General features: G+C 51.2%; 1 protein-coding gene and 1 long non-coding RNA gene across 2 annotated transcripts in view; both read right to left on the bottom strand.

Annotated features, from left to right (window-relative positions):
• Nucleotides 1–4,428: 4,428 nt before the first annotated feature.
• DESI1 (desumoylating isopeptidase 1) overlaps nucleotides 4,429–14,389 on the bottom strand; it is a 21,176-nt gene continuing 11,215 nt past the window's right edge. Inside the window, exons 2-6 of the mRNA XM_015571913.1 lie at nucleotides 13,191–13,246; nucleotides 11,999–12,068; nucleotides 9,131–9,240; nucleotides 8,400–8,522; nucleotides 4,429–6,861 (exon numbers count right to left, since the gene is read on the bottom strand). Coding sequence (XP_015427399.1) covers nucleotides 6,768–6,861; nucleotides 8,400–8,522; nucleotides 9,131–9,240; nucleotides 11,999–12,068; nucleotides 13,191–13,246 — 453 coding nt within the window. The 3' untranslated portion in view covers nucleotides 4,429–6,767. The remainder of the gene's footprint in view (nucleotides 6,862–8,399; nucleotides 8,523–9,130; nucleotides 9,241–11,998; nucleotides 12,069–13,190; nucleotides 13,247–14,389) is intronic.
• Nucleotides 11,117–11,989, bottom strand: LOC107185024. Its single transcript, XR_001515932.1, has 2 exons — nucleotides 11,603–11,989; nucleotides 11,117–11,304 (listed from the first exon to the last, which is right to left on the bottom strand). It is a non-coding gene; the product is annotated as an uncharacterized LOC107185024 (long non-coding RNA).

The raw sequence follows: 14,389 nt of genomic DNA, 5'->3' as shown, positions 1-14,389 counted from the left end.
CGCCGGGGGGCGGGGCCGAGAGGAGCAGACCTTGGAGAGCGGGGCCCTCCGGCAGGACTGGTGAGTCACTGCAGAAGGGGCGTGGTCTCCGCGGGGAGGGGCGGGCCTGAGCGAACTTGTAAGGATGATTCTGATTGGGCCAGACAGATAAGGGGCGTGGAATAGGGCGGAGCACAGCCCCGCAGTAAGGGCCGCGTTGTACCGACCCGTACGGAGGCGGGGCCAGGGCCCCGCAGGGTATGAGAGAGGAAGAGAGCCCGGAAGAGAGGGGCTGGGCCCAGGTTGGACAGTGATGGGATGGTTCAGATTGCATCAGGCGGTGGAAGGCTGGACAGGGGCGGGGCCTCGAACCCGCAGTGCAGGGCCAGGCTGGGCGAGGGCTGGACTGTCCCGACTTTCCTCGTCTGCCATCAATCATTCCATAACTCGCCCCTCCCTGATAATGCCTTTGCCCTAAAAATCTTGAGCTTGAAGAAATCTCCTCATGGCCTTTGCTCTAGCTATAGACTTTGCCAGCTGCTTTCTTTCCCCTGCCTTACTCCTCCTGCTGTCCTTCTGTCCACCTCATAAGGCTCAGCTCAAGGTCCACCTCCTTCAAAAAAGCCTTCCCGGATCTTTATTCATAACCATTTGATCATCACATTGACTCTGAAGTCGGTTCTAGGTTGTCTTCCCAGGTCCACCACTATGTGACTTTGGACAAGTCATTTCACTTCTCTGAAGCTTTGTGTCCCCATCTGCAGAATGGGAAGAACACCACCTACTTTGTAGGGTTGCTTTGCACATGAAAAGAAATAGAAGCGGCCGAAACCGGTTTGGCTCAGTGGATAGAGCATCGGCCTGCGGACTGAAAGGTCCCAGGTTCGATTCCGGTCAAGGGCATGTACCTGGGTTGCGGGCACATCCCCAGTGGGAGATGTGCAGGAGGCAGCTGATCGATGTTTCTCTCTCATCGATGTTTCTAACTCTCTATCTCTCTCCCTTCCTCTCTGTAAAAAATCAATAAAATATATTAAGAAAGAGAAAAAAAAGAAATAGAAGCGCCCACAAAGTAGCAGGCACACAGCAGGCCCATTCCAAAGGAGAACTTGTATAGATGTGTTGGATACTGTTACTGATTAAATGGACATTGCCTGTCAAAAGTCTTAAATTGTGCAGACCCTTCGAGCCAGCAATTCAACTTTTAGAAAATAAGAAAAGAAAAAAATTGGGGATTGGATAAATTAAGCATGGTTCATCTATAACAATGGTTCTCAACCTTCCTAACGCCGCAACCCGTTAATACAGTTCCTCATGTTGTGGTGACCCCCAATTTCATTGTTACAAAGTGAACATAATTAAAGCATAGTGATTAATTACAAAAACAATATGTAATTATATATGTTTTCCGATGGTCTTAGGCGACCCCCATGAAAGGGTTGAGAACCGCTGATCTGTAAGATTATTAGTGGTGGCAAAAAGCACCAGGTTAAGTTACACCAGTGGGGTCAGACTGGACCAAGGTTTGGTAACCTCTGTACTTGAGTTCTGGCTAGGAAAGAATTCAAGCCAAGGCTCAAACTCTAAGAGAACATTTATGCCCTGGCCAGTGTGGCTCAGTTGGTTGAGCATTGTCCCATGCACTGAGAGGTTTCATGTTCGGGGGAGTGCAGGAGGCAGCCTGTTGTCTCTCTCTCATTGATGTTTCTATTTCTCTCTCCCGCTCCCTTCCTCTCTTTAAATTCCATTAAAAATATTATTAAAAAAATAATCAACAATGAATGCAGAAATAAATGGAACAACAAATCTATGTTTCTCTAAAAATAAATAAATTAAAAAGAAAAAGCATTCCACCCGGCCGGCCTGGCTCAGTGGTTGAGTGTTGACCTATGAACCAGGATGTGATGGTCAGATTCCCGGTTAGGACACATGCCTGGGCTGCAGGCTCGATCCCCAGTGTGGGGTGTGCAGAAGGCAGCTGACCAATGATTCTCTCTCATCATTGATGTTTCTGTCTCTCCCTCTCCCCTCTCTGAAATCAATAAAAATATATTTAAAAAAATAAAGGAATTCCTAAGGAATTTGTTAAATGCAGATGCCAGGGCTCCACCCCTGGTGCTGGAATCCAGAAACTGTAGAATGGGGCCCATCGGGCAGGACAAGTGTTTGCCTCCTGTGGATTAACTCTGCCTTTTCAAAGACAAAGGTAAACTCCCAAGAATAGCACACCTACGCCTTAGACCTGTAGTGAACCAGTTTCCTTACAAATCCCTTTCACAATCTCCCCCTGAATTCTCACAACTCATTTCAGTGATGAGGATACTGAAACCCAGAGGGGGGGAGTGAACTGCCCTGAGATGCAGACCCAGGAAGACCAGATCGGGTGGCCTTATGGCCACCAGTATATCCCTTTAAGAGGGAGGCTTTTCCCTGGCAACTGGTGTTCAGATGGGGCCCTGAGGAGGCCCTAGGGAAAGCGGGGAGCAGGACTGGGGGAGCTGGGACTGGGAGGCCGGGCCAGAAGGGTTTCCAGAGCACCAAAGGAAGCCAGGCCTGAAGGCAGGGGGCCTGAGACCCCATCCTGGCAGGATCCTGCTCACGGAGGAAGACGAGGCTCTTCTGGGCCATACAGTTGGCTGAGGTTTGCAGGTTAGTGACTCCCGCGTTTGCTTTGGGCAGTATAGCTCATCCGTTGGGCATTTCATTTTCTTTTGCCAGAATCCTCTGAGGTGACAGTCCTGACACTCAATTTTCAGACCTAGGTACTGACACCAGAGTTGAAGTTGCTTTCCCGGGTCACACAGAACCGTCAGGACTCGCATTCAGTTCCATTCCCCCAAAGCCCAGGCTTTTCCCGAGCCCCTTGGCGGAAGGCCAAGTGTCAACATGTTGCCGAATGAATACAGGGTTGTTGCCCCTCTTCCCTGTCTGGAGTGCGACCTGAAGGTGGGCAGTCCCAACCCCAGGGGGCAGCCCAGGTGCAGTGAGGGTACAGTCAGACCGACAGCTCCTGGGGCTGCCTCTCCCCAGGCGACCTTGGGGAGGTCCCTCCCACACTCTGGTCCTGGTCTTTGTCTATAAATGGGACCACCACTGCAGCCTCTCTGGGTGCAGGGGAGATGTGCTTAAAGAGGAGCAGGGTAGAGCTATTGCTGGTTTTAATTCCATCTTGGTTTGGAGCAGTGGGTGGTTGGTGAGACTGTGGGTGTTAGCTGTTTTTTCTTCATTTTCCAAAATGCCTGCAGAGCTTTTGTTTTCACAATAAACAAGGGTGTTACATTTAAACCAGCTGCAGTGCGCACGTTTATAGGTGTTTTGTGGAGGGGGTGGAGGCTGTTGCTGGGTTGGCACAGGCCCCCTTGGGGCTCCTTCAGCCAAAGCCAGTGGGGACATAGATGGCTGGGCCCCAGCACTGCCCCGCCTGGGGGTGGGACGCAAGGACAGCAGTCTCCTGACACCTGGGTTAGTGATTTCTGTGGCTTAGACCTGAGCCCCAGGACTGAGACCTTGGGCAAGTCACTCCTCACCTCTCATGCCAGGGATGGAGAGAGGAGTCCCACAAGGAGGGGCCTTAGAGACTATTTGATGCAGTTTTCATTCTACAGAATGAACTGAGGCCCAGCGAAAGGAAGGCCTGATCAAGGTATCTGAGGCAGAGGTTCAATCCGTGTGTCTGAATCCAGGTCCAGGGTTTTATATGACCTGCCCCACCCCCTCAGTGTGGGCCTATGGAGGCTGACTCACTCCGTGATGACAGCGCTCTGCCAGGCATGTGCTGGGCGCTGAGCACTCAGATGACCACAGCCAGCAGGAGAGTTTGGGAGGCACCTGCAGGAGGAAAGGGGCAGCGGTGCGTGGAGGGGGCAAAGGCTTTGCAGAGAAGTGCTAAAGCTGGGCCTTTAGCATCTGGTGAGGGGCTGCTCTGAGGATAGGTGGGGAGGGGAGAATTCAGGTCCAGCAAATGGTAAATTAAGGGCAGAGGTAGAAACCGCCTGCAGTGATAGGAACTGCTCTTGCAGGAAGGTGTGGGATTGGAGAGGTCCGAGGATAAATTTGAGAAGCACCTTGATAAATGCGTTGCCCCGTGGACTCGTTGGAGGCCACGAAAGGGTAGAGGTGTGTGGGGAGCAGGGCAGTCTTGTGACCTGCGGTATCCAGGTCAGCCGAGTTTGGCTGTGGGCAGTTGTGGGGTGCACAGCGCCACCTGGTGCCCATCTCTCTCACTGCAGTGTAACCTTATCTGGCTCTTTTCAGCGGGGTTCTTCCCCCATCTTTGTATATCAGTGGTGAAAGTCATACACTCGTTCCTACTTTCACTTCTTGTCTGTAAGACTTACAACCAAGCAAAGGCGGCACATCCAGAGTCAGCAAAGTCAAGCTCAGAGGGAGACAGAAAAGCCAGGGCTTCATGTTGGACGCTCACCCGGACCGTCACACCTGACACAAACGCAGCAGGCAGAGCGAGTTTATTGCATTAGAAAAAACATCAAAGAAAACCAGCAAACACCTCCGTACTAAACACAGTTATTAGTTTGACTTCAAGGGCAAAAAAGAATCTCAAAGGTACAAGCTTTATTTCTGGGAGGGGTGCCGGTCTCATCCCACCTTCTTCCGTCCCTTTAAACCAGCAGACTGCTATGCAGGTGTCCACTGTGCACCACCATCACACACGTGGCTCACTGTCACTCTGGTCACCCCTGCACGTCCGTGTGGAGCGAGCTGGGCACAGTGGACACGCTCCTGACGTGCTGGGAGACAGAGAACGTGAGGGGGTCCGAGTCTGAGCCTGGGCTTCCGAGGTGAACGCCGGGAGGACTTGGGTCGGGGAGGGAGAGCTTGCTTTCCTGCAGGGCTCTGAGATGATGGCTTACTGATCGCTCCGTCTCTCCCTAGGGCACAGGCATTGGCACAAATGGCTGCTGGGCATGAAGGGGACTTTCAATGGACCAAGTGACTCAAAGTCTCTTAGGGGAGCCATTTTTCAGTATAGCCCTGGGTCTGGAGGTGACTGTGGGAGGAGAAACCAGTTGCGCCTGGAGATGGGGAGGAGAGAGAAGAGGAGCTGTGATGCCCAGCACCCTCTGGCTGGAGCTCTGTGTGGAGAGTTTGGAGGAAGAGCCTGGTAGGGAGGGAGGGCTGGGCCAGGCAGCTGGGAAAGGAGACACCAGGCGGGAAGGAGCCAACGTGCTGCCTTCCTGGGAGAAAGCCATGCCCCGTGGTCCATTCTCCAGTCGGTGAACATTAAGTAAGGGCCCCTGCCAGTCTCTGCTCTAGTGGATCACTGCCACGCATTCTGGCCAATCAGTGGGTCTTGAGAAGAATTAAACACTCATTCGTTTGGCCTCCCATCGTAAAAGTTCCAAAATGTCACTTGAGATCACAGCTGGCTAGGTCACAGGCAAACACTAAGGCAGACTAACATCTTTTCCTTGAGCTGAGACCCTGATGCCAGCTGCTCTGCGGATGGCACAGACAGGAGGGGCCAGAGGAAGCAGCAGCTTTTTGGGAAAAAAGGCACCTGCTGCAGGCCAGACCCCAGGAAAGACAACATAATTCAAGTCTAAGAAGTCGCAGCAGGAGGGGCCAGAGGGACAATGCCGCAGCTGGGCCTCAGGTACCTGGCAGCCGAGTCCTCCCTCCACCCGCACTTCCCCAAAAGCTAACTTAAGGGGAGGCGCAGTGAAGAAAGGGAATCTGAAAGCCTCTCTGGATAAGAAGCTTCCAGATTGTTCCCTGCCTATGTCTCAGCAGCAGCTCATAAGGAAAATGGCCATGCACCCCCTACCATGCTTCCTTAAAGTCAAAATGACGATGGAAACAACGTGTCTTCACAACACATTTAGGATAATGCCCAAATTCCCATCAGAAACAACTCTAAATGCCTTGCCACCTTGACTCTGCATTATTATTCTTTCTACATTTCCAGGAGCCGGGAATCATTCCCCTTGGTCCCAGCTGAATACTGCACATTGGTCTGGGTGGGGAGGTGACTGTAATAAGGTTATTACATGTGACTTGCAGACAGGGGGCCTGGGTCTCTGCCGCTCCAGCCGGACACTCGTTAATTACAACAGGTCAGCTATGCTGAGGAAGGCAGGTTCCCCAAAATCGATGTCTGAGGACTGGCCATCAGTCTAGGGAGGAAGGAGGAATGGCTTTATCCCGTTTTCTCTGCCTGACACTTCCTGTCGCTCTCCCTCGATCCCGAGGCTTTTGGCGGCTCCAGCTCGGGCCCCATGGCCTGCTTGGGGTCGAGGAGGGAAGGTGACACAGCTGTGGCCAGAGTTCACTTGGGTTGGGTGAGTCATCCTGAAACTGGCTCCACGTGCACCAACTCCTTTGGTTCGTTTAACACTAGTGAGGAACTGCCTCCAGGTCATGGCTGTTGTAAAACTCACCTGGATCCCCACAGGAGGTGGCAACCTGGGTAGAGCATGGGTGTTTTCTGGAAAGAGGTTCTAGGTTGGGCTCCCCCAAACTGTTCTTCCTGCTTAAACAAACCCCCTCCTTTCCTCGAGCGTGGAGGACGCTTAGGAAGCAGCGTCAAGTGAACGCACAGACAAGACAGCCTTAATAAATTAGTATAATACTTTCAAAGGGATGGCGTTTTGTTCTGTTCTTAGCAGCATTGTCCTACATGCAGCCTGATGATCTCCTTCCCTGGGAAATTTAAAAAGCTGTCCCCTGGTTGTTAGCTCTGATGTAAAATTATAAAATAGAAATCTGGTCGGGTTTGTTCTGTTTAAAAAGGAAAGCCCTGGGAGGCAGGGCGGGCCCCTGCAGTCCTGTTAGCTCTGACCGTTGGGTCGGCCCATGGTGCTCCCTCCAGGAGGCTGGATCTGGATGGAGTCCAGGAGGGGCCGCAGGGCCTGTCCGAAGGGGCTGCGGAGAAAGCAGACACAGGAGCTCAGGTGGGTTCATGGACCGCCAGCACGCCCAGCTCCCCACAGGTGCAGCGTCACCACCACATGGGAAGGACACTCTTATCTTATCTCTTCTTCCCACCTGCCTCCCGCCTGGCTTTTCATGGGAGGGGTCTCTAACCAGCCTGCTCTGCATTTTGACACCTGGGGTTCCCTCCCCAGTAGATGCTACCATCTCACTACCTTTGCCTCTAGGTCCTGGTTAGTTCTATGGCTTGAACAGGCTGGCCACATACGGGGAACTAGAGCTTCTTGTACTTTCTGTACTTGTATCTTTAATTTTCATGGTACAAGAAGATAAAATAAAGTTTAATGAGGAAGCCGAGGAGGAAAAAAAGACATGAAAAAGGTAAAGTCAGGAGATTCTGCTAGGGACACAGGAAGAGTCAGGAAACGCAACAAATGCAGGTTGCCAGGTGTTAATGCCACTTTGTAAAGGGCTCCCCATTTGTTCTCAGAGGAGCTTGGCTGGAACGGCAAACACCAGATGTCAGAGACTGCCCAGGATTACTCAACCTTAACACAGGTTGTCCACAACACATCTCAGTGACTGGGGCTGTTTTCCTTCAGTGGATGCTACCATTTTGGAAAACTGTCCCCAAATTCAAAGGGAATGAAGTATTCCAAACAGAAACAGATGAAACTGAAAAATAGTAACCTTAGTTCAGTCTCCACCCATCAAACAATAACAGCAAGAACATTCCAGCTACTAAAGCTTGCTCAGGGCCCCATAACCTAGATCTTAGTAAGGCGGCGTGATTGACACACCCGCCAAGGAAGGCGGGGCCAGGGCTGGGACAGAGCAGCCTTGTGTCCGATGCAGTTTCTCCGGAGGGGTTCCTACCCAAGTGTGAAAAGAGTCCCCTTGCCGCGCCTGCTCAACCTGCTGGGATCCCTGTCGGACAGGGCCCAGTTCAGGAGAAACTGAGTCAGTCAACAAATGGACATGGCCCTGGAGTGGGCAGAGCTGCCTGTCAATAGCAAAGGAATGGAGGGGTGTGATGGCTTTGGGTGGGTGTGTGTCCTTTTAGGGACAGTGCCTGGGTGATGGCCCATAAGGTACGAGGCAAGTAGGAAGTTGTCTTTGAGGGCGTCAAAGAGCTCATGGTGCAGAGGAAGAAAGACTAACAACAAGCCGCCCTCGGAATTCTCTGACCTACTCTCTGCTTCTCCATCTAGAACTGCATTATAAGCGGGCACTTCTGGGGAGGGCCATGCTTCGTGTGCAATGGGAAAGACAGATGCCAGATTCTGTACTAGTGGGTTTCTAAGTTCTGCGATTGCACTCAGACCAGGGTAGATGGCCCAACTCCAAGTTGGGTGAAGGTAATACAAGGGTGCACCGGTGAGTAGAGAAAATGGTGGCTGCCATCATGACAGGGCCCACCAGGCTTGGGAAGATTCTGTCGAGACCAGGAGAGGGCAGACCTGGGCGGAGGAGTGGCACTGGCCGGGAATGGGGACTTACAAGGCAGGGCAGAGGCAGAGGGCACTTACGTGGAGAGAACTTCAGAGGGAAGGTCAGTGATGTAGGAAGGGATCTTCCTCCCGGTCAGGAACTGTGCCACTTCATTGCTGAAGGTGTTACAGTTGTGTTCAAAGAGGTTATAGGCCTCACCTCTGCACATTGTGAGAAAGGAGCACAGGCATGAGCGAGCAGCCAGCAAGCGAGTGTATGAAATGCTCAACCAGGTAACGGAAGGGGGAGCAGAGCTGAATTTGAGGGCTGCTTGGTTTGCCTCCCTGGACCATTGGAAACAGATTTTGAAGGGAAGGATGAGTAATTTCAGGACAATCTTTACTTTCACAAAAGCAGAGCTCTAGGGTTGGAGTTTAACAGTTATTGAATCGACAAAAGCTTCTTTAAGAGAAAATCTGCTCGAGTGTGTATTCTATCCCAACCCCTCTACAAACCTCGGTTTTGATTTTCAGCACAAAACACTTGGCCAGTGTAAGCCGAGGACAGGAGTTGCTGAATAGCAGCAGCTGATTTTAATCAGGAAGAATCACTAGCCCGTCCTTCCTCCATGTCCCAGCAGAAGGCCTGCTGGGCGGAACGCAGCCTTGGAGCGACGCTGCGCTCTTCTGCCTCCTCTGCATGTCTATTCAGCAAATGCTGGGCCAGGCCCGGTGCTGAGGACTCTGGGGATGGGACTGGTGGCTGCCCTCTGGGGGTGATAATCTAGTGGGGAGACAGACACACTAACCACCGCCCTGTCTCCACTCACCGGAACTGAGACTCCCCCAGGGAGGACAGGTACTCCAGAAAGATCTCTTCTGTGACTTCTGTGCTCCCCACATCAACCACAGAGTCTGGGGGCCCAAGCAATGTCCCTCCCTAAAAGAGCCAACCCAAAGAGAGTCATTAAGTTACCATTTCCATTGAACTTTTTAATGTGCCTTTCCACGGACGACCACAACTGCTCTGTTCTGACAACTTTAACTCTCAGAGCACCTAGGGCAGATGAAGAATGTTACTTCCTATGTGCACGGGGGCTCCAATGGCTTAGAGCTTCCTGGAGACTTGCCATTGCCAGTGCTAGAAAGACGGCTAAGAAATTGGGCTTCTAGTTTCTGGTGGGGGCCCGGGAAGCCGAGTCTCATGCAGGTCAGACTCCTGATGCTGTCCACTCCTTCAGCTGATAAAAACACAGGAACCCAGAATCTGAATCTCCCTTCGTCCCCAAACTACCCGACCATGAGGGCAGAACAGGACAATTAGAAATGGCTCCCACGTGACAGGCCACCTTTCTATACCCATGTCCAAAAGGTAAGCAGCCAGGGTTTCTAGTGACACACTTGATGTCCCTTGAACACAGGGAAAATGTGAAGGACTGTGAGCAATCTGGCAGGCTGGCAAATATTTCCAAATTCAGTTCTTTTATGATCAGTGAGGATAATCCAATGATGCTAATAGGGTTCCCCAGGCAAGGGAGTTAATGGCCCGTCAAAGGCCTACAGAAAACCCTCAGCCATGGGCTAACAGACCGCCACAGTAGACCAAGGGCAAGACTGAGGCCCAGTGGGAAAACCAGCCACGGGGAAGCAACAGGATCACTGCGGGGCGAGGGAGGGACAGCGCTGGGAATGAGCTGGGAAAAAGGTAGCGCGCTCCAAAGCAAAGCTCCCTCCAAAGACCATGAATTTTTTAAAAAAAATATATTTTATTGATTTTTTACAGAGAGGAAGGGAGAGAGATAGTCAGAAACATCGATGAGAGAGAAACATCGATCAGCTGCCTCCCGCACATCTCCCACTGGGGATGTGCCCACAACCAAGGTACATGCCCTTGTCCGGAATCGAACCTGGGACCTTTTAGTCTGCAGGCCGACGCTCTATCCACTGAGCCAAACCGGTTTCGGCAAGACCATGAATTTACACAATAGCTAGAGAGCACCTACTATGTGCCTGACATTGTTCCAGGCACTGGAGAGGGCACGGTGAGCAGGATAATCATGGTAGCCAGAGAAAAATGACCTCAGAGTTATAAGAAACTAAAAGGTCACTATTGGACTCCCCCTCCCCCATTATTCACTCATATAACAAATATGTATTGAGAACTCACTATGTGACGGGCCTTATGCTAGGCACTGGGGTATGATGTAACAAAAGAGATGAGTTTCTTGCCCTCAGGGAGTTTATAGCCGAGTGGGGAAGGCAGACAAAAAATCCCATAAACCAATGTATTATTATGAGTTGCAATAAGGGTCTTGCTGGAAAATTACAGAATGCCGTCAGTACATATGGCAGGGGACCATCCCAGTCTGAAGGGTCAGGAAGATTTGAGGGTCAGGGACACTGAGCTCAAATCTGAAGGATGGAGAAGCATAACAAGGTGAGAAATTGGGCAGTGGGCTGAAGGCAGTGGAGAGGTTTGAAGGTGTGTTCCAGGAGTACGGAGAGGGGTTGGGCAAGGGCATGACTTGAAAAGAGGGCACCCCGAGAGGCAGCCTGAGACCAGTTAGGGCCCTGGAGGTCATGCCGAGCTTTCTGGGTTTTTTAAAAATATATATATTTTATTGATTTTAGAGAGGGAAGGAAAGGGGGAGAGAGAAACATCAATGATGAGAGAGAATCATTGATTGGCTGCCTCCTGCATGCCCCCCACTGGGGATTGAGCCCGCAACCCAGGCACGTGCCCTTGGCTGGAATCGAATCTGGACCCCTCAGTCCGCAGGCCGACGCTCTATCCACTGAGCCAAACCAGCCAGGGCGAGCTTTCTGGTTTTTATTCCAAGAATAATGGGTAGAGTTCTGACTTAAGCAGGGGGATGCCACAATCAGATTTTCATTTGGAAAAGGTCACTTTGCTTCCCGTGGGGAGAACTGACTGATGGAGAAGAGTAGATGCATTGCTGTGGTCCAGGCTGGATATGAGTGTGGCCTGGATTAGGTGAAAGCCCTGGAGAAAAGGGGATAGGTGAGGAGAGCAAGGCTGATTCAAGACACATTTACAAGGTAGAATTGACTGGGCTTAAGGAAGGATTTGTTATAGGTGAGGGGCCAGTGAGAAGAAACCAAGAATGACTTCCCATTTATGAGTATCAAAATGAAGGGCTATGTGGTTTGAGCACCTCCTGGGACAACCGTGGCTAGTTCAGACAGAATTTTTTTGGAAAACGGCATGGCTTTAGAGTCACAGGCCTGTTTAAGTACTGCTGCCACATACTGGCCATGTCACTTTGGGCCGCTCACTTTACCTCTCAGAGCCCGCGGATTCGGCTTCACACTGGCTGAGTTCATGCTGTGAGCCGGCACGGAGCTGGTCACGGGATAGGAAAGTGAGGCACAGTCTCGGCTCCCCAAGAGCTTACATGGTTCCCGTGGAACCCCAGGAACAGCTCCTTTCACCCTAACATGCTCAGTGTGACACAGAGGGACCCAAAGTGCCATGGGAGCAGAGAGCACAGCAACTGGCTGGAGGGCCTGGGGAGGGTTCTCTTGAGCTGAGCCTTCAGGCAGTGGCGAGGAGCAATACCACAGCCCTACATGCACTGGGCCAGGACGAGAACACAGAGAGGAGCAGCCGACTTCCTGGTCTCTGGGAATCCCCAGGAACCTGAGACTGCAGGACAGGGCTGGGGAGGGTCACTCACCGGGGGACAGCTGGAGATCCCACCGCTGCCAAAGAAGAACTCATCCTTGTGTACAACTATGGAGGTGTGCCTGCAACGCAGAGAGGAGACAGAATAAGCCAGAAAACTTAAAACCATCTGAGGAAAAGCACTCACCACACTGCACTGAGAACCATTTCTGCCCACGGATAGGACTGTGGTCAACAGCCTAACAAAACCAACCAAAGGCAAGACAAACACCACAGGTGAGGTTTCCCAACTCTGGCACTATTGACATTTGGGGCTGGACAGCTCTTGACTGGGGGCTGGCCTGTGTGGTGCAGGATGTGTAGCAGCATCCTGGCCTCCACCCACTGGATGCCAGCAGCATCCCCTCCCCTCAGTTGTGACAACCAAACATGTCTCCAGACATTACCAAATGTCTCGGAATTGACCCCAGCTGAGAACCATGTAAGCAGAGGGGAGTACCTAGAAATTCACCTTGGTATTAACAAATCTATTACTGAAATAAAGACTGCAGACCAAGGTGTGTTGCCGGACTTTTTAAACTAACAGGAGCAGTGCACCTGGACCATGCTGCTGGAAGGACCCGATGGTGTGAAGGGTGGACCTATTTCAGGTGAAGAGGTTCATATTATTTGGTCTGAGTCAAACAAAGCAAAGGGCCATTCTATCAATCCAATGTCAGGAGGGTCTAGGAGTCAAGACTGAATACTGACCTATGGCTTCCTCATGAGTGGAGCTGAGAGCTCAGCCACCGTCTTGTTGTCTGACAGGGATGGGTCCAGCAGTGAGAGATCAAAGTAGGTGTGATTTAAGACAGACTTGTGGGGGCTTCAGACTTCTGTAGTTAGAAACCTTGGTGAGGGGCGGCAGGACATCTCTCTGCCTTTCTTTAGGGCAGGGTTTCCAATCTCAGCACCACTGCCAGTTGTGGCTGAGTAATTCTTTGTTGTGGGCTGTCCTGTGCACTATAGGATGTGACAGCAGCATCCCTGGCCTCCACCCACCCACCCAAAATGTCTCCGGACACTGCCCAATGTCCCGGGGGGGAGGGGACAAAAGAATCCCTGGCTGAGAACCACCGCATTACAACTTGAAGATTTATGACGCAGAGCTGGGATTTAAGCTGGAACCACAGACTGGAACCTGAAGTGCACAGGTTCAGCTTTCTTTCGTAAACCAGTCAACGTAAGGATCCCACCCAACTTACCAGATGCCTTCCAGTTGTTTCCCTGTGGAGAAAAGAAGAGATTTAGCCACTGGGGACTAGACTACATGGCCTCCCAGCTGAGTAAATCCAGACCATCACTCAAACCCAGGGAAACCCACTATTCACCTCTGCAGGGACTTTCTAGGAATGCAGTTCTCCTCCACTAAGGTCCTTAGGTCCTGACACAGGTATGTCGTGTTAAGTTGAAAAGTGACCAGAATCCACCAGAATGCAAGATAAAAACCCTGGCACAGATGTACTCCAATTGTATATCTGTTTTTCTTCCCCTTTTGGGGTCAATTCAACTTTCAACTTTGCCTTTTTAATTAGTCATATTGAGACTACAGCAAAACAATAGTATAGAAAAGCTATTACCCACTTCTTCACTGAGATAAAATCCTTCAGAAATGAAGAGCAAAACTGCAGATGCCATCCACTTAAACAGTCACTGTAAATGTAGTCTGTATCGCTAGATGCCAGAAACGATGTCAGGTACCCGCACGCAACTATGAACAGATCACTGTCCTGCCTTTGAGGATCCCAAAGTCAAACGGAAAGAGAGACACACATAATTACAACAGGTTGATAGGCTTTATAATGCGGTAAAAATAAGGTGCTGCCTATAATACAGCTAAAGAACGAGCTTTGTAAGCTGCAACTCAACCAGCGTACGGGGGCAGGATGGATGCTTCTGCCACAGGGAGCAGCAGCATGTGCAAACGCACGGCTGTCAGAAAGACTGAGGTTGCCAAAACCGGTTTGGCTCAGGGGACAGAACGTCGGCCTGCGGACTGAAAGGTCCTAGGTTCGATTCCGGTCAGGGGCACATACCTGGGTTGCGGGCACATCCCCAGTAGGAGATGTGCAGGAGGTGGCTGATCGATGTTTCTCTCTCATCAATGTTTCTAACTCTCTATCCCTCTCCCTTCCTCTCTGTAAAAAATCAATAAAATATATTTTAAAAAAAGAGAAGAAAGACGGAGGTCTGGCAGGGCAGAGCGAAGGGTACAGTGACGGCGATAAGAGGACAAGTGGCCAGCAAGGGCGTAGGCAAAGGAGGGTAAGCCTGGACTGAGGGCCATCCTGAACGGTGGGCTGGGCTGGTGGGGGCGCTGACGGTTGTCAGGCAGCACAGTGCCTTAATCAGACCCAGATTTTGAAAAGACAACTCTAGGTAGAGAAGATGAATGATGGAAGAG

This window comes from Myotis davidii, unplaced genomic scaffold (genome assembly GCF_000327345.1).
Source record: "Myotis davidii unplaced genomic scaffold, ASM32734v1 scaffold428, whole genome shotgun sequence".
NCBI lineage: Eukaryota > Metazoa > Chordata > Mammalia > Chiroptera > Vespertilionidae > Myotis > Myotis davidii.
The sequence above is the reverse complement of the archived record's forward strand: the minus strand, read 5'-3'. Positions and strand labels throughout refer to the sequence as shown.